Source organism: Equus quagga, chromosome 3 (genome assembly GCF_021613505.1).
Source record: "Equus quagga isolate Etosha38 chromosome 3, UCLA_HA_Equagga_1.0, whole genome shotgun sequence".
In the NCBI taxonomy this organism is placed as follows: Eukaryota; Metazoa; Chordata; class Mammalia; order Perissodactyla; family Equidae; genus Equus; species Equus quagga.
The window spans coordinates 61,596,878-61,621,072 of NC_060269.1; the positions used below are offsets into that span (position 1 = coordinate 61,596,878).

Sequence of the window (24,195 nt, forward strand, 5' to 3'; positions counted from 1 at the left end):
TTAAAACCTTGGTGTGTGGAGGTGTGGTAGAAATGGTGCCTGTCATTTCCTGGCTGTCTCAAGGCAGGATCATAATGTACATACTGTGTTGTAACAAAAGTCACACATTTTGTCTCTTTAGGAGCTTGCGTTTTTATTTTTAGCTCTGCCACGAAGCCTGTTGAAGTGTGTTGCTTGTGGGCCCTGTGCGGATTGGCAGCACTCCTAAAACGCCCCTTGCCTGACCACTGCTCTCTCCAGTGAGAGGGAGCTGGGCCAGCATGCTTCTCCCTCTCTTGACCTCTTGCTCTTCTCTTTACCTAGGGTTCCCTCAGTTCTAATTGTTAGTTGTGGAAAAGATAAGCTTTTTCATCCCCTTGTCATGTTCTGACAAGGTGCCTGGTAATCGAGGGAAAGAACGAGGAACTGGTTGGAAGGGGCGAGGCCAGCAGGAAGTTGTCCTGGGCTTGGTCCCTTTAATGGCCCAGGAACGGCTTTTCCATTCCCTGCCTCCACCTTTAGCCTGTCATCCTGTCGCACTTCTCTACCCCTCATCCTGCTTTTTCCAGTCTCCTCAGTTCCCTGCTATTACATAATATTCCTGTTAGGATCAGTTCCTGTTTTGCTAGCGAGAGGAATTGTGACTCTTTCAGGGAAAAACCCTGTTCTAACATTAGTAGCAGCTGCTGGTGGCCAATCCATGATCTCATATGGGAAACACACCGCTTTGCTGGCTTCTCTGTTCCTGTCTGAGTCAGCGCACAGATGGGATTACCTTTCTGCCCTGGTTGGGTTCCCCTCCGCTTTGTTTCTTCTGTGGGAGCCCATGATGGTTCTCTTAATGGTGATGGAACTGCCAGCTTCAGTCAGAGTTGGCGATCCCTTTCACATATGCACAGATGCCTTGGGTTACCTACTGCACTCCAGGAAAATTTCTCCTAATATTTTAGGAGATATACATTCACTTTTTAAAACGTTTTATTATGGAAAACTTAAAATGTAAGAATATTAGAGAGAATAATCAGAGCCCCTCCTTACCTGTTCCCAGCTTTGTAGCAATGATCAGTTCCTGGCCAGCCTTGTGTCAACTATACCCCACCCACTCTCTCCCTAATTATTGAAGCAATTCCTAGACATCGTATCGTTTTATCTTATTTAGCATTCTGTTATATGTCTCTAAAAGATAAGAACTCTTAAAGATACAACCATAGTACTCTTATCACACCTTAAAAAACTAACCACAGTTCCTTAATATCATCAAATCCAGTGTTCAAATTTCCCCAATTGTCTCATTGTTTTATAGAATGTGTGTATGTGTGTGAATTAGGATCCTACTAAGATCTATATATTGCAATTAATTGATAGTCTTTTAGACTCTTTTAACCTGTAGGTTAGTATTCCTTCTCTCTCTTTTCTTTGCAATTTATTGTTGAAGAAAACTTGGGTTCTTATCTTATGGAATTTTCCATATTCTGGATTTTGTTGATTTCATCTTCATAGTGTCCTTTAATACAATCTCTTTTTAAAGAAACCCTACACTGAATCCTTTGATAACATAAATTACCATCCCTGCTGGACCCCCTTTTATCATTAATTTCTCTTGCATGGCTCTTTATCAGGTAGGTGGTTCCTGCCTTCTTGTAACTTAAATGTCATCTGAAAGACAATAGTTAATATTGTAAGCTCTCCTGAAGTACTAAAGTCAAATATAAAATAGAAATATAATAAAATATAATGTTGAATATAGACATTTCTGCTATAACACAATATATGCGTTCCTAAAAAAATGTTAGGTTTTACAAAATTTCACATTAAAAATAATAGAGCTTATGGGGAAAATAAGATGTATCCTGCTAAAATCTCTGCAGTTATGTAACCAGGAACACACGTGTTGCCTACCTCACCACCACCACCTCCTTCTTTCTCTTGCACACAACGCACGCAATAATTGTTGCCTCATGAGATAATTCACTCAAACCAGGGCAGCTACTTAGTGGATCTGAAAAACAACAGAATGAACGTGTTGGCTGGTAGGTGCTGGGTTACTAAGGATGAAAGTGGAGTGCTGGGCTGTGGGGCCACCATTAAGGTGAACAGGGGGACATGTAATCTGCTGCCAGCTGAGAGTTCTTGGAGCCCCAGTGCAAGTGTTGTTGCAGGTTGGTTCCCTGGGAAGCAGATTCCGAAAGGGAATCAATTAACATGAAGGAAATGTACTGGGAGGTGTTTTCAGGATTACCAGCTGGGTAGGGGGGTGTGTAGGGGGAGGAAGCAGGATTGGGTAGGGAGAGAGGTTGGGCTTCTGTGATGTAGTCACATGTCTTCAGCTGACTTCTACAGGGACCTCTTCAAAACCGCCCCGGATCTTTGGAGGCTGGGCCTTTGTGGTCCTGTACTAACCAGTCACCGGGTCTAGCCCGCTATCTCCAGGAATCGGAGTGTGACCTTACGCCAGGTGGCTATTCCCAGAGAGGACTGACAGCTGTGAGTTGTCAGCCCCTGAGGGAGGAAACCCTTCAGTCCTGAAGGGCGGGTCTGGGGGCACAGCACAGCACAGCATTTGCTACCTCTGCTCGTTTTAATTTTCTGAAAATATTGCTGAAGGGGTCCTGCCTGAGCAGCACCCAAGCTGAGACGTTTTGGGTTTTTTTCCTTTCCTTCTAGGAGTGTGATTCTGCTCACACTGTCCTGGCTCTCCTGGCCTTGGAAAAATCACACAACTTCCACATTTTATTGTCACCATACCAGTGACCGATGAGGTACTTGGTGTTACAGAACCAGATGTTGTCAGAGAACAAACTATGTGAGAGAAGAGTAAGGAGTAACATCAGGGCCTCTTCGCTTTTTCATTGCCTTCAGAGGGTCCATGCCACTCACAGACTTGGCCTTGGCGCTTAGTTATCAGGTTTAATTGCCCCAAGAAATTCACCTAAAATTTAAGACTGTTCCCGTGTGACACATGATAAATTGTACCTAACTTACTCATCCTCTCCCACCAAACTATCACAGACTTACATGGTTAGTTACTACAAAACAACAAAGACACTGAGAAAATAATGGATTTCTCTGGCCATCAAAAAATTCAGCTGGCTAATTACTTTTAATGACTCTTTAAATATATTGACAAGGAAACAAATGATAAAGGATAATTCTATAGCATTACAGGGCATTTTGGATTAATGAAAATGTGAAAAAATGACTAAGATCATGAACTCCAAATTGCTTTTTAATACGTGCTTAAGCTTATTTTATGTCCTGACTTCAGTAACCTATATTTGGTGGGATTTCTATTTCTATAAACAAAATAGCTTACCCCAGGAAGCTGCTTTACCTAAGTACAATTCAAACATTTCATGTCACATAGAATCTATGCACCTTCAGTGATAAAAAGGACAGCCTGATCTTGCTACTCAGCGTGTCCTACTTCTGCCATGTTAGCCATATAAAATCCTTTAATTTCCTAGTTCTGTACCCAGCCCAGAATCTTTTTAGGTACCTGATCCTATCATCTTTAATTTGATTTGCCTGGCAGTAAATCTAAACACTTGTCTAGCTAAGAAGGAAATAACTATTCACAGGACATTGTTGGTGTTCCTTAGTAGTACTCATTACTCCGTCCTTACATGGGGGGTGAGTACCCACATAGAGAGAGAGGGAGGTATACATATACAAGGAACTTACATTCGTAAATTAGGGACTTAAAAATGGATCTTTCAACACTAGTTTGTTCAGTTTGTGAAAATATTCGCATTCAATATTTTCTTTCCTTATTTCAGTTTGGGTTTTAAGAACCTTTGTTCCACAGGAGAAAAACAACTTCAACCCCAGCTTATTATTTAAACTGTCCCAATGGGATTGCTTTGATAATAACTAATTGTAATTAGTCCAGCATATGTTTGTATATAAATGAGCGTTACTAAATTGCTTGTAGCTACCTGAAAGCATTTCTTTTTAAGTAATTTAAATACACATTTCCCTTACCATTAGAAGTTCTTTGTAATTTGAACTATTTTGTAATTAAGTTATTTGGATAATTTATCGCTAAAGCACTATTGGATGGAGTTTAAGAATCTTGTCTTTTGTAGACTTTGGTTCTAAAGTATTAAGGGGGATTCTGATTTGTTATTTGCTAGGCCAGTCCTTCCATAGGGATGTGAGAAGAAGCTTAAATTAACCCAGCCCTAAATTAGTAGGATTTCACTAATAGCTCTAAGTGTAGTTTAGTATATTTCTTGATGTTTATCAGTCGTTAAGTTGTAATCTTATGTAATTCCATTGGAACCTCTTTGTAACAACCAAAAAATTCTGTTTAAAACTCAATCTTTAACCTCAAACTTTACAGGAATTTTCCAAATAATTGCTTTTTCTTCTATAAGATTTAAATTATAAGTTCTCTATGTTTATTAGGAATCAGAGTTCTGGTAGGTCTTTCATTTATCAAGGTTCTGTTAATTCTTTTTTTTGTCTTTTTTCTGCTTTATCTTCCCAAACCACCTGTACATAGTTGTACATCTTAGTTGCAGGTCCTTCTAGTTGTGGGATGTGGGACGCCGCCTCAATGTGGCCTGATGAGCGGTGCCATGTCCGCGCCCAGGATCCGAACCCTGGGCCGCTGCAGCAGAGGGTGCGAACTTAACCACTCGGCCACGGAGTTGGCCCCTGTTAATTCTTGTCTGAAGCCATCTGAGGCTCTAGGAAGTTCATTCCGAGTTTTGTTTCTTCGAACAGCACACAGTCTCTGCCGAGAGCACAAGGCGAAAATGGTTGGGCTTTGATTTGTCATCTGTTGTTCTGTTATCTTCTCTGCATCAGAAAGAATTGGTTTAAGCGAAGTAGCAGCAGTACTGCCCGCCAGCCTCCAGTTCCTTCGGTCCCCTGACGTTTGTCCAGGACTCCTTTTGGAATTCTCATTCCAACTCTTAAAAGCATGTGAACTTCTAAGTTTACTTGACTGGTTTTGAAGCGTTTTGTGAACCTGAACTCCAAATAGCTTTTAACAAGTGCTTAACTTATCTTATGTCTTGATTTCAGTGGACTAGATTTGGTGCAGTTTCTATTTCTATAAGCAGAAAAGCTGACCTGGAGAAGCTACTTACCTAAGTAAAATCTGAACATTCGTGTCAGTGCCCTTTCTAAAAGGAAGGTAGCTTTGTTAGGAAATTGTTGAGTAGACTCTGGAAATCAGTGAAGTTAGTTTTCTTTTATTTCTATGTATCATTGAAACCTGTCAATAGAGCATCAGCTTTAGATATTTATCTAATTGTTATTCCAAAGTTATTCAAGTTTCAGATTGGAAATTGTGTGCCTACTTACTTCGTGATCCTAAGGAAATCTTTTTAAAAATTTATGACTTTATAAAGTTAAACAACATTATTCATTTAAAACAGTCATTCAATTTTAGATCATCATCCTCACGCTCATCCCATTCCTTTCTCCATGTTAAGATGATAAACATATTATTAGGGAGGCAAAAGCATGGCATTCTTATTGTTTTGTTTTGTTATTGAGTTCATAATAGTTTACATCAAAGTGAGATTTCAATTGTACATTATTTCGTGTCTGTCACCACATAAGTGCTCCCCTTCACCCCCTGTGTGCCCCCCACCCCCTTTCCCTGGTAACCACTGAACTGTTTTCTTTGTCCATGTGTTTGTTCATATTCCACATATGAGTGAAATCATCTAGTGTTTGTCTTTCTCAGTCTGGATTATTTTGCTTAGCATAATTCCCTCTAGGTCCTTCCATGTTATTGCAAATGGAGTGAATTTGTCTTTTTTTCTGGCTGAGTAGTGTTCCATTGTATATATATACCACATCTTCTTTGTCCAATCATCAGTCGATGGGCACTTGGGTTGCTTCCATGTCTTGGCTATTGTGAATAGTGCTGCAATGAACATAGGGGTACATATGTTACTTTGGATTGTTGATTTCAAATTGTTTGGGTAGATACCCAGTAGTGGGATAGCTGGGTCATATGGTAGTTCTATTTTTAGTTTTTTGAGGAATCTCCATATTGTTTTCCATAGTGGCTGCCCCAGTTTGCATTCCCACCAGCAGTGTGTGAGGCTTCCCTTCTCGCCACACCCTCTCCAACATTTGTTATTTTTAGTCTTAGTGATCATAGCCATTTTAACAGGTGTAAGGTGGTATCTTAGTGTAGTTTTGATTTGCGTTTCCCTGATGATTAGTGACGTTGAACATCTTTTCATGTGTTTATTGGCCATCTGCATATCTTCTTTGGAAAAATGTCTGTTCATCTCCTCTGCCCACTTTTTGATCGGGTTGTATATTATTTTGTTTTTTAATGGACCTCAGTTACTCAGAACTGGATTAATCATGATGCATGACACATTATCATTGGTCACAGTTTATTTTATACTCCTTTTTAGGTACCCTTATAAGGATCTAGAACTATTAGGCTAATGCCTTGGGGCCACTTTCTTAAAATGAATGGGTAAAATCAGCTGTCTGGGAGTTGAAGTTACAAGTAAGCCGTTACCAGAGCCTGTTTTCTAGGCATTTGTGCTTTATCAGCCATAGGATCAGGCTCAGGCTGACTCAGTGTCTTTACACAAGGCCAGAGTCTTGGTCGTGACTCCCTTCAGTGTAATCTTTCATTATTTCATCATTCTTCTAAGCAATGTTATTTAATCATTTTCTTCCTATCTAGTTCCCCTGATCCAGACCTTTCCAATCCCTTTTTCTACTTAACTCAGATGTTTGTCCTTGTCATCCAATAGCATTGTTGCATGACATATGATTAAATGAATAAGACACAGTCCCTAGTTGGGAAGTCAGAGAAGTACACAATCAACTGGAGCAAAGGCCCTGAGTGCTATGCTAGAGGTCTGGGGTCATATAAGATGTAGTGATGAATTCGGCTTGCAGAGATCAAAGAAGGTAACATTTGTGTGGTGTCTTAAAAGAGTAGCTATTGGCCAGGTTGAAAGGCCTTGCAAGAAGAAAAGAAGACCATATCCACAAAGACACAGATCCTAGAAAAAAGAAAGGGCCTTTTGCAAGCAAGAAGCATATTGATATGGCTAGACTGTAAAGGTGGCTAGAGAGCACAACTACCTCACCCACCTCTCCCCTCTGTGTTGCTTTGAAATAAATCCCAGAAATCGTAACGTTTCATCTATAAATATTTCAATACTTTGGTATATATCTCTAAAAGTTAAAGGACTTTTTTTAATACATAACTCCAAGACCATCATTATACTCTAAAAAATTGATAATAATTGCATATTATTATTAGTAAGTGTTCAAAGTTTCAGTTTTCATAAATATCATGAATTTTGGTTTTCTTTAGTTCCTTTGTTTAAATCAGGATCCATATAAGGGTTACACATAATAGTTGGTTGATTTATCTAAGCTCCATTTAATCTATGGATTCCCTCTCCATCTCTCTCTCTTTTTCTCTTTCATTTTTAGAATGAAATTTAGAATAGAAATTTTCCCATATCTACTGTTTGATTGTCCTGAGGTAATAAATAATAAATATTTTGTTTCCTTTCTTTATCAGTTTTCAAATGGAGTAGGTTCTTTAGCATTCTTTGAAAGTGACCAATTAGTTTTGCTTTTTTTTTTTAATCTCTTGCAGATTGAAATATATTTGATATGTTCCAATGTGTGGCATTTATTATCTTTATTGATGATCAAATTTTCCATCTTTGCTCAGTGGGAACTTCTTCAAGTTGGTAACTGAATTCTTTTGACGTGACCCTAAATGGTATTTGATGACTACTTCCTACCTGGTATAAGATTTTCCAGGCCCAGACTTGTAGTCATCCATTTCTTCCTGATTCCTTTTGGTGGTAAATGATGTTTAGGGACCATAATCTGGGCAGTAGGGTTGCTCATTGCCACTAGGTTGTTCTTTGTTCCCAGGCCTTGTTACATGGATAGAACTATAATTTTTTTAAACTATATTATGAGTTATGTTATGAGTTTATGCTCATATTGCCAATTCAAATTCAGGACCACAAGGACTTAAGCTCATTAATCTTTTATCTTTATTTACCCACAGGAAGAATTCTTGGAATCCGTTGATTCCAGAAATAAAAGCATTAAAATATCACATTACTCATTTGTTTATTTCTCATTATATGCATAATAGTCACAGAATAACACCAGTAACTTGATTATCAAAAAGAAAATAGATTCGGGGTTTCTTTTTTTGCTGTAGTTGTTTTTTTGGCCAGTTCTTTCTGTCCTTTAGGATATATCTCATAGGTTACGTGCAGTCAAATTAGTGTTTTAAAGTCATTTGGGATTTTGTTCTGTGTAGGTATTCACCCAACTGGTAGCAGAATCAGGTTCATTTGTTGCATTTTACTTTTAGGAATTGTTTTCTTAAATTTTAATTTTATTATATGTCCATTGATTCCTGATTGTGTTCTCCATTTTTACTCTCTTGATTATATTACAAATTATTCATTATTCTGTAGTTTGAACTTTGCACAGATTTTTAAGTGGAACCCAATTCCGAGATCTTTCTTCTTTACCCTAGTTATCCCACTGGTCAGACTGTGCAGCTTTTACTACTTGCACATAATGCTAAAAAGAAAATATGGTTAGATTGTCTTAAAGCTCAATTCATACATACTTGGCAAGATTTAGGACATGTTGTTTCTCTGCCACCTTCCATTCCAAGACGTAAGAGTGATTTTTCTGACAAAGCCCTGGAACAAATATTCCCATTTAAATAATGAGATATCTAGGGAAGAGCTAACCTCTTCTCCAAAAGTCACCTAGCATGCTGGTTGTTCGTAACAGAATGCTTGCCTCGTCCTCCTTTTACTTCCCTACCAGGTGTCTGCCATTTTTGTATAAGATGCATGGTCCTTTGTTAAAAGCCCACCCCCTTAGACAGACCAAATTAAATCAAAGATTTAGCTACCAGATTTGATCAGGAGAACTACTTATTTTGTCCAGATCATAGCACTATCTGTCTGAACAGACCTTCTCAAAGTAGGTTCAGCAGAATGCTAATTCCACGGGAAGTCAATGGATGTTATACCCAGAAGAGTTCCAAAGTCAAATAAGTTTGGGAAATTCTGAAGTTTAACAACTACTGGATCTCTCAGATGATAATGTACATTATGAATCAAAGGGAAGACTAGCACAAGTTTGTTTCCCAAACTTACTTAACCATGTATCTATCCGAGGTTTTCATAAAGTGGCATGCTACAATGGAAAAGTGCTGTATTAGAGCATAAGACTGCCACTAAATTTAACTTTAAAGGACATACATGAGGGAGAGGAAACTGTTAACCCGTACCTCAGGGATCCATTCAGCAAAATTCATATTCTGGGGGCTGGCCCCATGGCCGAGTGGTTAAGTTTGCGCGCTCTGCTGCAGGCGGCCCAGTGTTTCGTTGGTTCGAATCCTGGGCGCAGACATGGCACTGCTCATCAAGCCACGCTAAGGCAGCATCCCACATACCACAACTAGAAGGACCCACAATGAAGAATATACAACTATGTACCGGAGAGGCTTTGGGGAGAAAAAGGAAAAAATAAAATCTTTAAAAAAAAAAATTTCATATTCTGAGAGAACTCTATAGGACAAATGGCTTGGTTTCATCAACAATTGGAAGAAACAAAAGAGAGAGGTGATGGGAACCTATAGCCTAAAAGAGACAAGAGACATGTCAACTAGTCACAGTATATGGACCTTATTTGGAAAAATGGATTCAAATAAATTGTAATAAATAATTTAAAGGGCAATAAAGGCAATGTGAACACAGACTAGATATGTAGTGATGTTAAGGAGTATTTGCTAATCTTCTTATGTGATATTAGTATTATAGTTATGGATTTTCCTTAGCTGTTATTTTTTGAGATACATACTGAAATATTTATAAATGAAAGTTTATGCTATCTTCAATTTGCTTTGAATTAATGAGAGTCGAGTTGGTAATGGTTATTTGTTGATGATGGTTAAAGCTGGGTAATGATACATCGGGTTCATTATACTGTTCTCTCTGCATTTCTATGTGTTTGAAAATTTCCATGATAAAAAAGTCTTTAAAAGACCTTTTAAAATTTGTATTAGTTTCACATGAGTTCATTAGAAATAACTGAGGCCATAAATTTTAAATTTCTCTGCTTAGTCTAGATTCTTCTCCAGCAGCTATGTTCCCATTCCCACCTCCACCCCCAAAAAGACCAAGATTTGTAAAGCATGTAAGCCTTCGTGGATTCACAGGTGTGATTTATTGCCGAAGTAAAGAGGTCATCAATGATATCCTTCTATATTTGGAGGAGTAGCTCATAGTCTTGCTTGTTTCTTTGCAATATGGAGATGGAATTGTGAGTGCCCCAGCCCCACCAAACACTGCTTGTCTAACTGGAGGCCCGTGTGCCCGTAGAAAGCGCTCTCTCTGCAGCCTGTGGTTTGTGGGCCCCCACTGGAGCATCAGCAGCAGATTAGTCTTGTGCTACGTGCCCAGGAGCCAGTAGCACAAGGCAGTTAGGAACACGGCTCAAAGCAAGGAAGGTAGTGGTGCATTCCAACCAGAAAGGAAGTTCTTATAAAAACTTCTATCCTTGTTCCTGCAGTTTTTACAGAAGACATAAAACATATGTGCTTTTTCTTTTTTAAGGCAATTTTATTTGGGCAAAACCATTTTAAGATATATAAAACCTCACTTCTTTTCCTCTTTCTGTTCCCCTTCCTACCTCACTCCCTCCAATCTCCAAGCTGCTCACACACCCAGCCCCCCTTAGGCTAGTTTAGTTTATTGCCAGTCATGGTGCTGTCTGCTCTGGAAAGTAGCAGGAAAAGCTGATAAGGTGCTGAGGACAGAAATCTCTGGTCTTATCTCTCCCTAGCACACGGTGCCGAGAGTGCATCCTTTTCCTGTCCTAGGACAAGAGACATAAACCTACCATCTCCTGGCAGCAAAGACTTCAAACAGGGTTGGGGGCCTGCTTCTACATTCTGTAAGAGCCAGAAAGGGGAAAGTGGGTCACAGCTTCTTTGAAAGTTGTTTTAGTACTAGTAAAAATTTGTTGTCTTGTAGATCACAAATGTAATTTTCTAATAAGGCACTCATTAAAAAAGGAGAAGAAGAAGAAAGAAAAAGAAGTGGGGCGTGAGGGAAAGGATTACCAAAACAACCCAAGAGTTATAAGTCACTGGGCTCTTTTGTTTGGTTAGGCTTTTGCCAGGACATAGGTTTGGCCTGAAAGAATTAGATTTGGCTTTTGGTTTGTTGACAGATCAAGCAAATAGTTTTAAGAGCTTTTGTGATAATAAGAAATTGAAACACAGATGGCCCAGTGTTAGAGGAGAAGAGTGAAATATTGGCTCATTTTTCCTTCTATGCTTCTGACCTGCCAGGAATGCAGAAATAACATTCTCTCCCAGATTTTCATCCTGTGATGTAATGAAAATAGGATAAAGAGGAACCTTCCTTTGGGTTAGAGCGTGGCCAGTGGCTGGTGAGAAGGTGATGCTTTGCTTCTCCTGCTGTCGTCTGAAGGGGCTGCGGTGGGGATCCCGAGGATGTGGGTCTGGACATTATCCTCTCCCCTCTGGGACCTCTTCAGAACCTCGCCAGGTAAAAGCAGAAGAGTAAGCCAAGCTTGACATCATCCTCAGTCATCTGGATCCTCAAGGAGGATCCAGTTTGCACCTTAAGACTTTACTGTGTTGAGGAGACCAGGCTAGGTGCTTTATGTTAACATCTTTGGAAGAAATTGGTCACTGGACAATTCTGACAGACAGCCAGTTGTTGGAATTCTAAAACTTAACGACAACTTTAAGAATTGTGCATATTATGTAATAGTAAAGGTCCAGTTTTATTCTTGAAAGCTTCTTAGTCTCCTATTGCTGAGTGCTGTGAAATAGCTAGGCTACAATGAATGTTAGCATTGTAATGGACCTTAAAAACATAGCTGTTGTTTTCCAGACTGTATTCCATACAGCCCTCAGAGTTCCTCAGAGATGTCTCGGGCACCTTACAAGGGGGGAAGAGGGTTTAGGACATGAGCTTTGGGTTCCTCCAACCCCAACTCAACCACAGTTCAATATGTACCACTGTGCTGTGTTACATATTGGCCTTCTGTTCAAGATTTCGTTTGAAGAAAGGCATGTGGTGCTAAAACTATGAAAAAAGTCACTGAGTAGCCCTACTTCCTTGTTTTGCACATGATTTATTTTGAGTCCCAGAAAGGCTAGTGATTTGTCCAAGATCACACATTCTGTCAGGGTTTTTTGACACCCAGCTCATTGCCATTTCTATTACACTGAATTCAGCACCTTTTTTCCTTTCCTTTAGTAGCTAATATTTTATACGAGTGCCACTCAAAGTATGGTCCACAGACCAGCCCGCAACAAAGACAGAAATTGAGAGTAAGCATTTAGAAACTTTTATAGTAGTTTGATATTGATTTTTATAAATTGGAACTAGAATTTTATGTCTTTTTAAAATTTCGTTTTCTTAGTAATTTAATTTTTTTTTCTTTGTATTTTACAAAAATCTTAGCCCCCAATGGATTGGCGATTTTAAAAAGAAACAAAGATTGGCCCTTCACCCCTGCTAGTTTGAGAAGCCCTGTGATACGAGGCAGTGAGTGTGAGCAGAGGCTGAGCAGGTGGGGCCTACAGACAAGAGGCAGGTCCCGCCTGAGGAGCCTTTGTGGACTTGGAACGGGGAGGCAGGCAGGATTACTTGTTCTTTGTCTGCTTAAACTTTTAACATCTTATCTTTCTTGCTTATAAAATAAAAAAATTATTATAGCTTACATACAACTGAGATTATATATTAAATATATGTAATAATCTATAAGAGAAGGATTACATATTTGATAGCAGTAATATTGGTTATTTTTTATGAGCTCTTTGGAATTGCAATCCCAACTTAATTGGTTAGGGGCTTTGTTGAATGGAGTTGTTTTGTGGTTGGTTTCCTTGTTGTTTCATTTCTGTCCTGAAAATAAATTCCCCCAATGCATTATTTTTGTTATTTTAATTTTAATTTTTATTTTGGTAAGAACACTTAACTTCAGATCTAACCCAATCTTATTTTTTATTATTCTTTTTTACGGTCTGTCTCCCCCAGGACAGGAGCTCCTATTTGAGCCCCGGCTCCAGTCAGGTAAACCACAGCCACTCAGTGGATGTTTATGAGGGACCGTATGGCCAAATCTTTGGATCCCAGGCACCTCGAGATCTTATTTTTGTATAATTTACTTTTACTACATAACTCAAATGAGTTCAGGATTTAATTTGCTCTTACTGACTTAAATATCCTTTAAATTATTTTGCCCTACCAAACTTACTCCTGAAAGTATTTATTTAAATATTTTTATTTGCTACCTTGATTTCTGGTCATTTAAAAAGAGAGTATGTAAGGATTAACCTTATATGGTATACAAGAACTGAGGGAAGGGACTTTTTTGTTAATAACTTCATTTACCTAAATTAATTTACCTTTCTCTTGAAAATAATCTTGACTATTCTAGATAACTTTTCATACTCTATTCCTAGTTTCAAAATACTAGGTTCTTTAAGATCTTCCAAAAATGCTATGCTATCTATAATAAGGAGCCTAAATTTGAGCTGTCATCATTCTAAGTAATTTTCAAGTCTTTTTGTGGAGTAAGGATGGAAGAGACAGAACCTCTGTGAGCCTTTGCTTCTGTTCTTTGAGATTCAGGTATTAGCCTTCAACCACTTCTAAGAGCTATTTGTCCTGCCTCCAGAGAGCGGGGAAGAGAACCAGTTGACCTAGAATTATAAAACATAGTCAGTTTGGATAATTTTTAGACTTCATTCAAAGAAGTTGGTGCCTATGTCACACAGATCATTTCTAGCTTTGGAGTAGCCTCCTTTATCTTGTAATGGCCACTGTGTTGTGAAATGTTGTCACATGAGTCACTGCAACTTTCCAAGCCCCAGGACTTTTCAGGGAGGCAGGAAACCTGCTCATTTCTTCTTTCCCCTCTTTTTCCCCAGAGGCTGTATGACTCTTGTCACTAGTTCTGATGTCAGTTACTTGAGAAGTTGTTGCCATGGAGAACTATCCTTTTAAAACATGTTTATGTTGGCTTTTCTTAATGAGCAGTAATTTGAGCAGCTGACTAGGCAAGTGGAAAAAAAAAGAAATGAACAGCTTTGTTAGCATTGGCCTTCCCATGAGGAATTTGGCATTATTTGTATTTCTCTGCTATTGTCCAGTGAAAAGCAAGATATTCTGTCCTTTCCAGTTCCTCATGATCTTCTCTGAGATGTCCAATTCATTGTCCGAGTCTGTAAATTCCATTCCTGATTATTAGAAAGGCGTCTCTGCCTGCTGAAAGGGTGCCCAAGAGCTCTCTTTGACGGCGGTCACTTCATAACCGCACTTTTTCCTCGGCTACCATCATTTTGCTGCTTGAAGTTAGACACCAGTTAGCAGCCTCTCTCCCGTGTAAGGTACCAAGGGACTGAGACTGAGAACTCCTTAAAAATCCAAGCCCTCTGATTCCATGTGTGTATATTTATGTGTGTGTGTATACTTCAAAATCATCTAACATTTCCAAAAAGCAGATCATATTTCATAATAAATTTACTCATTCATTTATTTGTTCAACAAATATTTACTTAGCACCTATTGTGTTTACTTATATACTAGAGAGAAAACAAATTTTCATAAATTTTTAACTGATGAAATTCAAAACTTTATTTATGGACACTGATAGTAAAATTCACATAATTTTCACATCACGAAATCATCTTTTGATTTTTTTCCCCCCAACTGTTTAAAGTGTAAAAACTGTTCTTAGCTTGTGAGGTGTACAAGGATCAGCAGCAGGCTGGATTCGGCCCGCGGGCCATAGTTTGCCAACCCTGTTCTAGAGAGAACCCCTCCAGAGTGGGCTTCTGATAGATGCCATGGGTTCCTAGAACCTGTTTGCACGTGCATACACACGCCACACACACAGATCATTTCTGTAGCTGTTTTCCAATTGAGGTGCTGCATAATTCTAGTTCTGTTATTTATTTTTTAACTCCATTTCAAATCAAAACTTCCCTTCAATCAGTGGAGTTTTGTATTTGTTTTTAACTCTAGTGGTGCTTGCTAATGCTAAAGGTGATTATGTTTCCCAGGCAGATTCCCTAAGACTAATTATTTCTGAAACTGTGTTTGTTTAGACTGACTCCAGATGTGAGTGATGGGTATCTTGAGAAAAAACACTAGATTTCACACTTGAAAAACCTTTTGGTGAGTGCAAAACTAGCTCTTGGTCAGTGAAACACTGAACATTTTTAATGATATGGAAACCAAAAAGGTGCCATAGAAAGCAAGAAAAGAAATGCCAACATAGTGGCCCAATTCCTGCTCTAACTAACGGTGTGGATCACTGCTTATTAGCTTAACCTTTGGAGGCAAACCCATTTTGATGACTCCCTAGAATGAGGAGCTTTCCCAGATTGTATTTTCAGCTCAAGCTGCAGTGTTAACTTCCATGTTAACAACTTGCTACCTGGAGCTTCTAGTGGGACTTCCGTCCAACTGTTTGTCTCCTCAGAATGAGCTCCTCCCTTGGCCTCTGATATGCCCTGGAACTCTCTTGCTCACCAACTTTTTCTTTTGATGACAAGAACAAATCAACCCATGCAGGCTTTTTCATTGCTGTGTTCAGCCAGTCCCACAAAATGAATGTGACAGTTTCCATACAACACAGAACCTTTTTTCCAATTTACTTGTCTCCTTAAAGGTGACTGTGGTAACATGTGGAATAATAGACCAGAGGAGAAATGCATGGCTTGTTTGACTGAGCTCCTCTACATCACTAAGGGCCATGGGGTGTAACTGGCTAATCAAACTAAAAGGCACTCAGATGTACCTTACGGTAGTCAGAGAAGTAATGTGCACCATGAGGTAAGGTGGCTTTTGATTAGAAGCCAATGGCTTCATCTGGATGAGAAGAAGATACACTGCAAAATTCTGGCTCTCTCTTTCCATCCTACCTTTCAAAGCCGCTTCTAGTCATTAGCCCTGCCTGGCATGCAGATAAGTCTGTGCCACAAAGCTTATGGCTCAGTGAGTGGTGGTGGGAGCATTTCCCAGTCTTGGTCCACTTGGGCTTGGTGTCTTTTGTGCTTTCCTTGAGCATTCACCATCCATCTGTTCCTCATTAGAGAGGATGTGCTAAATACAAATGAAATAGATATAGTCTCTGCCCCCCCTCCCCCGCCGGAACTTAAAATTTCCTTGGAAAGATGCAGTTACAAAGCAAATTATACAAAACCAGGAAATAGAAGTAACTAATTGCTAGTCATAGGTGGTAAAGAATGGGTCACCCAAGGGATCAGGCTTGTTGAAGGAGGTGCTTTTGCACTTGGTCTTCAAGAAAGTGAAGCACATGACGACATATAAAGGATCTGGAAGAACACTGTAGGCCAGCATACTGAGTGACGCACCAGGCTAAGGTTTTAGTGCACACATTGGAACGTTCCAGCGCTACCTTCGTCTTGACAAGTTGTGAAATCACCTCATACCTGAATTTATCTCTGTCCAAGATAGGTGGGTACAATTTCTGCCTCCCAGGAGTACATCAAGACACAATTGTATTTGTCAGAACCATACTGCTGAAAAGTTTGGAAAGATACAAAATGTTTTTTCAAATTACTCACTAGCCAAGCTTTCTTACCTTTTCACAGACTAACCCAACACGAGCTGGTGACAGATGGGCTGGGGTGGAAGTGAGCGTTTGTTCATCACAAGTAGTAGCTATCAGAACTAAGAACTCCCATTGCTAAATTCATTGCCCTTGAGCTCTGGGTGTCACCTTTTTATTTCAATGAGAAAAGTTCATGGAAGGACTACAGTTGCAGCATGATCCCTGTGTCTTAATGTGGAAATCAAAAGGCTTCAGTCATCTTGTCCCTTAAGTGAGCAGTGACTTAAGAGAAAGTCTAGTGAGCTGAAAGGCTTTGCCTTTGAGGTCCATGCCTGGGCTGGTATGCTTGTCCTAAGGTGTGAGAATTTATATTGATGGTGCACCTGCCCCAGACATCTCAGTGAATTCTCCATCCCAACTGCTTCATTTTCCTGCCCCAGAAGATACTGACAACATTCTTCTGAGAATAGTAAAGAGGACTCTGTTTATTTGGGCATTTTACTGTTAATCCCTCTTGGTATACATATTTGAAGGACACAGGACTGGGAACCCACAAGAGCTGGAGCAGAGAGCTCTTGAGCTGCAAAAGCCTCTGCAGAGAATGCATAAAAGGAACAAAGAACAAACTCATAATTCTGTAGACATTTGAGAAAAGTTCACCCACACAGTTTTGGGCATCTTTCAGGCACCTAAGATGATTGTGGTATATTATAATTGATGTCTTAAGGATCTCTCTCTGCAAGGTCTTATTTCCTTTGCATCCACCCCTTCCCCCCAGTGGTAACTCAGAGTTGCCAGAGAGAGGTTTAGGCCTTAAGATCGCCAGCTCTAATCATAGCACACAGTATACGATCCTGAATCACACTTGAATCTACCTGTTGCTGATGAGAAAACTGAGACAAAGCGAGTTGGTGGGTAAAATGGACCTTTTAATCATTGTCTGGATTGGAAGTGTCCAGGTGGAAGTTGTCCGGCATTGGTCCAGAGGAGGTCTTACCTTATATGGCAGGTTGGACTTGGGTTTTACTTCCTGCTTTAAAACACGCACACCTTGTCAAGTAAATGTACATGCTAATTTGACAGATTCTAAAACTCTTAAGCCCGGCTTCAGGCTATTTTTTATTTATATGAGTTGCAAACTAAATAATAGAGGTTTTTTTCTGTTTAGAAAGTACTATAATATCCATTTCTGGTGACATTTTTTCTGCTAGAAACTTTGTATCAGTTAACTTCTGCCCTCAAAACTTAAGTGTGGACCTTAGCGCCTGAATTATATGAGCAGTTGATGTATATTTCAGTGTTAGGATGATTTAATCGAGTGTGTGTGATACAAGCTAGAAGTTAGGATGCCATGGTAAGGGAGAAAGGGCTCTGCACCTGGCAGCCTTGGGGCCAAATCTCCTTACTGCCCGTTCCTGCCGTGAGACCTTGTGCACAGTAAGTGCCTTGAGTCTGAGCTTCCACCTCAGTAGAAGGGAGAGAAAGCCTCTTCTCAGGTTGCTGTGAGAGTCATGTAAGATGACACATGATAATAAGTGACTGGCATGTGGAAGGCATCCCAGAAATGACACGGCTTTCTTCAGGGACCAGGGGTGGCCACTTTGGGGAGGGTTTCCTGATGGGACTGAGCGCAGCAGTCCTGTGGGCTCTGCTGGCTTTAAACCAGAGGTTCTGTGGCGTGGCGAGCAGGACCTCCCGAGTTCTCACCCGCAGAGTCTTTATTGATCAGGTAGAAATTAAGACCCAGCTAACCATTTTGGAAAAGCGACTGTCAAATGTTTTTTAACACATACTGTACACTTATAACACACACTATACATAAGCTCTGTCAGAGCTTAAAGAAATGAGAAGACTGTTTTCTGAGAACAGACAAGATTAACCCATGAAACATTTTAGAACAACACCAGAAACCGTTTCATTTTATATGTTAAAGAGTAGCTTCTAAAATACATGGAAAATGTTCCAAGATTCTAAATGTGCCTTTGGGTCTTTCTTATTAATTAATGAAAGGGGAGATAGAACAGCAGATATATTACAAATTTAAGGAGAGATTTTTAAAACTGGTTTGTTAAACCCCTTACCATTTCTCCTTCTCCTTCGCTGAATTCTTTCTCTGAAAAGCTTCTTCATCTTAGGTATACTGCTTGGTCCTGGACTTGCACAGTTGCATATGACATGTCCCTGCCCCAACCGAGTAAGAAGGTGACCTGGGAACTGACAGGGGACCATGCTCAGCACAAAGACTGAGGGTTCCACAGGGCAGAGCCCTAGCTCCCACACATACAGACTCCCACCTTTATCTTTCACTGTAAAGGCCTACACTTCTCCTCGCATATGTCATTACTCGACAGCTACGAAAACTCTTGGCATTCGAGCAGGACTTCAATAATCTTAGACTGTGGGGGCATACAAGCTGAGGGAGAGGTTGCCAGGCTGTTCAGTCCAGAAGCCCACCACATTTTTAGTTCTAGCTGGATAGCATCATTAGCATTCTCCCCATGTTATGCCCTTTGAGAACACAAATTTAGGTATGTGAAGGATCTTGAGATTTTCAAGCCAAGGTATATAAAAAGAGAACCCTCAGAACCATAAGTACAGGGGCTGGTCCGGTGGCACAGCAGTTAAGTGCGCATGTTCCGCTTTGGTGGCCCGGAGTTCACTGGTTCAGATCCCGGGTGCGGACATGGCCCCGCTTGGCACTCCGTGCTGTAGTAGGCATCCCATGTATAAAGTAGAGGAAGATGGGCACGGATGTTAGCTCAGGGCCAGTCTTCCTCAGCAAAAAGAGGAGGATTGGCAGCAGTTAGCTCAGGGCTAAACTTCCTCAAAAAAAAAACCATAAGTACAAAATGAGAATTTATTATCATTTTAAAAAGTCTCAGCTTCTTACCACTTTGCTTAGAAGTATTGGGATGATTTCCGGGACTTAGGTTTAAAAAGATTCAAATTCCAGGTAATAGTCATGCCAGCTTTTTGTTTTTATTGATTTTAGCTTCTGTATAATGTTAATTCTCTTAAACAAATTCTTTAAAATTATTCAATACAAATAGTGTTTGGGTCTTTCAGCTCTCCTCAGCAGTATTACTGGATCTGCTCTTGGGCTGTCTGCTTTCTTACAGGTTGTGTGAAAATATTTTTTCCATGTAGGTGAACTGTAGGTGCCTTGGTGTCACTTCTGCATCTTGGCTTGACAGTTGGGGTGATAGTTTTCTATGAACCGAGCTCATCTCTGCTGCTTGCTCGCACTGCCTCACTCCACCTTCTCTGCTCTCTTGTATCACAGAGGAATAGCCAGCCCAAATGTCTGTTCAGAGACTAGTATTTAGACCTGCAAGGAACCTGAAAAGTGGTTTAATTTAACCTACCTATTTGACTTAATTAGTAACTCAGGCCCAAAGAGGTTACATGATTTATGGAAGGGCCTCCATTAGTTAACAGCAGGAATTGGAATGTTTTAACAAGAGATTTTCTGAATCCCTAAGCTTAAATGAAATATTTGGTAAGATGATGTGATAGGTTACCCATACGTCCCTTGGTAGTATTTTGTACGGAACTGAAAGTTTTCAAGTTATTTTTAAATTTATTTTACTAATTTTTAGAATACTGTTAGCAAATTGGGACATTCTCAAAGTTTACGAAGTAGTAAAAGTCACATTTGGTATTACAAATTTTTTTTTTGAGGTTGTATTATGTTTTAATAGAAATGGGGGAAGAGGCAGGTGTCTCTATTTCAAATTACTGAAAAGTAACTGGTGCTTTTCCCAGCACTCGTTCACTTTGAAGTTGAGACCAGATGTGAAAAGTATTAGTGTTCTTGAAAAGGCATTCATGGCCAAGAAGATAGAAACAGGGATTATAATTGCCATAGTAAAACTGGGTTTATGATTTATAAAATCATAAAATATGAACTTACAAAATACGGGGTCCTGGGCACTGCTTCTACAAGAATCAGATTTGCAACCTATTCCTCCTTGATTGCCGTGGCTTTTAAAACAGATACATTCCTGCAGTGTGAGAGGGTGGCTGCCCCAGTGGTAAAGGGCTTTCACTAGCAAGTCATTGTTTTGCCTTCACTTTCCTCGGGATAAATAGGATTTGAGTGCTGGCACCTCTCTTGCTTGTCTCCATGCCCTGCTAAGCTTGGTGTGCAGTGGCCCGTGGTTATTAAAATCCTTATCACCATAGGAGTCGATTATGAGCATAGCTATTTTCTAGCATTAGAAAGCCCCACTGAATTCAAGTGACTCAAAAATGGTCTTATATTTCTTAATAATTAAAAGTGTGATTAATACCAGCAATTAGTTCCTGCGATTTAACTGTTAAAAGCAGGAAGTCAAAAGGTAATAAATGGATGAGCAAGGTAAGGAGCCATAGGATATAACTTGGATTTGCGTTTTTAAGACACAGACATGCTCCAGAAGACTTGGGCCACATAAAACAAACTCCTTTTAATGCCGCGAAACTCAATGAGACCTATTTTACATAAACAGGCCACCTTCACAGACTGTCTGTGTGTGGCTATGTGCCCTTAAATGGAAGGCAAGACCTTTCTTGTCTGTCAGCCTGGGATTGACTAGCCCCGAGAGCGTCTTGGGAAGACTTTTCACTCTGGTATGCAAAATTTCAGTTCTTTTGCAGCATTTTGGCAACAAAAAGACAAAAGTGACCTTGTTTTTGTCTCCTGAGGCAGCTATTTTTAAGTTTTTCTGAAAATTACCTGATGAGATTCTAGCCAGAATTGAATGCTGACAGATAACATTGAAACTTCTTCCCAAAGCTCAGTGGTTTATTTTACATGTTCTGCATTTTACATTTTGAAACTTTAAAAATTGACCACGATTTTGTGTTTTTAACCCCAAGTAAAATAAGGTTTGTATTGATTGGATAAGTTCTGATGTTGGTGGTAAGATCCCCTTTAGTGAGAGCTCTCTGGGGCAATGGCCACTCAAAGCCCAGGTGTCCGCTCACACAATACTGATTCTGCCAGAATTTCCAATAGGACGCTACTTTGATTCTGCTGGGTTTTGAGTGCTGCTTATCAAGAAAATGCATAGTCCATCTATATGGGTTGGTTTGTAATAAAGTTAGCTGCACAAAACAGAGCTTTGCCCGCCAAGTTCAGAATAATTTGTAGAATCCTAATTTGGAAACTGATTTATTCAGAAAACTGTTTTCCCACCCTCCCAACATGAAAGAGTCAAACAAGTCTCTTCCTGTGCAAATAAGTGAATATGGAGAAAGAAGCCAGGTAACTATGAACACCCAAGTTTACCATTATTGTTTAATGGCTTATTTTAAAGTCTGTGTAGGCAAAGTCATTCTAGACATTGACTTTACTTAAAGTGTAGTGCTTATATTCTTCAACTTGAAGGTACTTTTTCACACACGTTTTCATCACCTTACTGCCAGACAGCCACAACCTAATGGTGGTATCAGCATTTCATTTTTCATCCCAACCTATCAAGATAGGAATTTTCTCTCCCTTCTCAAGCCTTACAGCTGAATGTGTTTATTTAAAAGTAAAATGTAAACCTCGCTTAATCTCAGCTGTTGTGAGTGAGTAATTCCTCACATTAGAAACAAGACTAACAGAGCCACGAGTATCTGGCCCGTGTCAGAGTAGGGATGGGAGCATCTCCCTTCTCCCCATCCTCAGCCCAGGGAGGAAAGACTCCCCATGCTAACCTGTTCTTTTTGGGAGGAGACTAGAAACATGCACATCCCACCCTGGCACATTCTCTTCAAGAGGGTCACGCTCTGCCCTCAGAGGAGAAAGGTGTTCTCGACACGCCAGGTTCCCGGTTGGCATTTGGTTCCTGTTATAGGAGGAATTAACATAGACACATGACATCTTAGTTTCCAGATCAACATGCAAAGACCTGTGTATTCCATAACGGAGCTGAAATGCTGGAATAAGTTCAAGGACTTCCGTGTCTCTGTTTTTTATGGGAGACTCTGGGGAACTTAATCACCATCTAAAACATTGTTGCTAAGGAGCTGTTTACTCAGAATTCCATCCAGGTGACTTGCCAGCTAACTTCGGGAGTTAGCTTCTGCCTGTTTGACCTACAGTCCCATGTAGTATTCAACCAAAAGTGTCCACCTCATTCTATGCTTTGTAGTTCAGCTCTACCAGAGGGGCAAGGAAGAGATGGGAGGGGAGCCGGGCACTTAGCCTGGTCCCCTAACTGCTGAGTGCTGGTGGCTCCAGGTGGAGTCCTCCTGGATGCTGTGAGGAGTAAACAGCTGATGCTTAACCAGTGTTAACTCTTTTTCCACACCTTAGGATAATTCCAGCCACACTACTCCGGATGGGAATGAAACCTCCACTACAAAGACCAGTGCCTTTACCATCCAGGAATACTTTGCCAAGCGGATGGCAGAGCTAAAGAACAAGCCACAGGTCACAGCTGCAGGCCCTGGCTTTTCAGAGACCCAAATGGAAAGGAAAAGCGGAAAGAAAAGAAAAAAGGAGACAAAAGATAAAAATGTGGAAAATTACACCCAACCCAAAGCCAAGAAGAAGAGAGACCAAGTTGAGAGGCAGCTCGCAGACCCTTGTTGGGATGAGAATTCTGACACTTCTGCTGCAGGTAGAGAGGATTGTGTGTGCCCACCTGATGACCAGGACATTCCCCCGAAGCCCCCAAAAAAGAGAGGGAAAAAAAAGCTACAAAAGCAAGTTGAAGCAGGAGTAGATCCTATTCTAGATGAAACATCAGTGAAAAAGAAGAAGAAAAAGAAGAAAGGTTCCAAATAAATTCTCTTGAGCCAGGGCCTTCCGAGCACTCAGACGTCAGGGTGCTGTCAAGCTGCTCGGGCCTGAAGTCAGAGCAGAGTGCGCCCAGGGGAGTCGGTGCGCATCCGTAACATGCCCGCCAATTGCTGAGTCTTGCCCTCTTGCCACATTTTTCCCAAATCATATTCCCAGAAGAACTTTTTAATGTTCCAAATGATGGCTCCCATAAAGAAATAAATCTCTTTTTAGACTCAGCCTTGCACCTTGAGTGTTTATTCATATTCATTTGAATACATCAAGTTATATATGTGCATGTGTGTGTAGATACATCACAGTCCATATCTGCATCTATATTTGCTCTTGATTTCCTTCCATAGCAATGAATTGTGCTTCCTTCTGAAGGACTTAGTCTAATTAAAGTATTAAGAGGCAATAGTTTGGATTCAGATTGTTCTTTTTGTTCTATAGCCAACCCTACATTTTTGCCAAGTAGGTATTATATGATTACATTCCTAAATCAAAAGGTTGGTTTGGTTTGGTTTGGTTTGATGGGGAAATTGTTTTAATGCCCTCTCCTCCACTAAGCCATGGCAGCTGTGTGTTCTGAGGTCTCCCCAAGACTCCAGTTGAAGAAGGGAACTGACTCTGGGGACAGCTTCACCTTCCAGCTCTCACAGGAGGCCTCTTGCGGTTCCTCAGCAAATAGGAAGACAGATTTCTATTTGGTGGTACTTCAGGACAAATCCCCTATAGTGGGCTCTGCCTTATTTATAAGGACCAGGGGGTCCTCAGAAGGTCAAAAAACTGAGAGTCTAAGGTCATGAAATTCACTACATCTGGAAATCAGCCAGTCCCTA

The 24,195-nt window shown here is 40.2% G+C and overlaps 1 protein-coding gene across 2 annotated transcripts in view; it reads left to right on the forward strand.

Moving 5' to 3' along the window:
- PINX1 (PIN2 (TERF1) interacting telomerase inhibitor 1) overlaps positions 1 to 23,592 on the forward strand; it is a 91,875-nt gene extending 68,283 nt beyond the window's left edge. For both annotated transcript variants that reach the window (XM_046656698.1, XM_046656697.1), the window contains exon 7: positions 22,886 to 23,592. In XM_046656698.1, the coding sequence (XP_046512654.1) occupies positions 22,886 to 23,359 (474 nt within the window). In that variant the 3' untranslated portion in view covers positions 23,360 to 23,592. The remainder of the gene's footprint in view (positions 1 to 22,885) is intronic.
- The last annotated feature ends 603 nt before the right edge of the window (positions 23,593 to 24,195 follow it).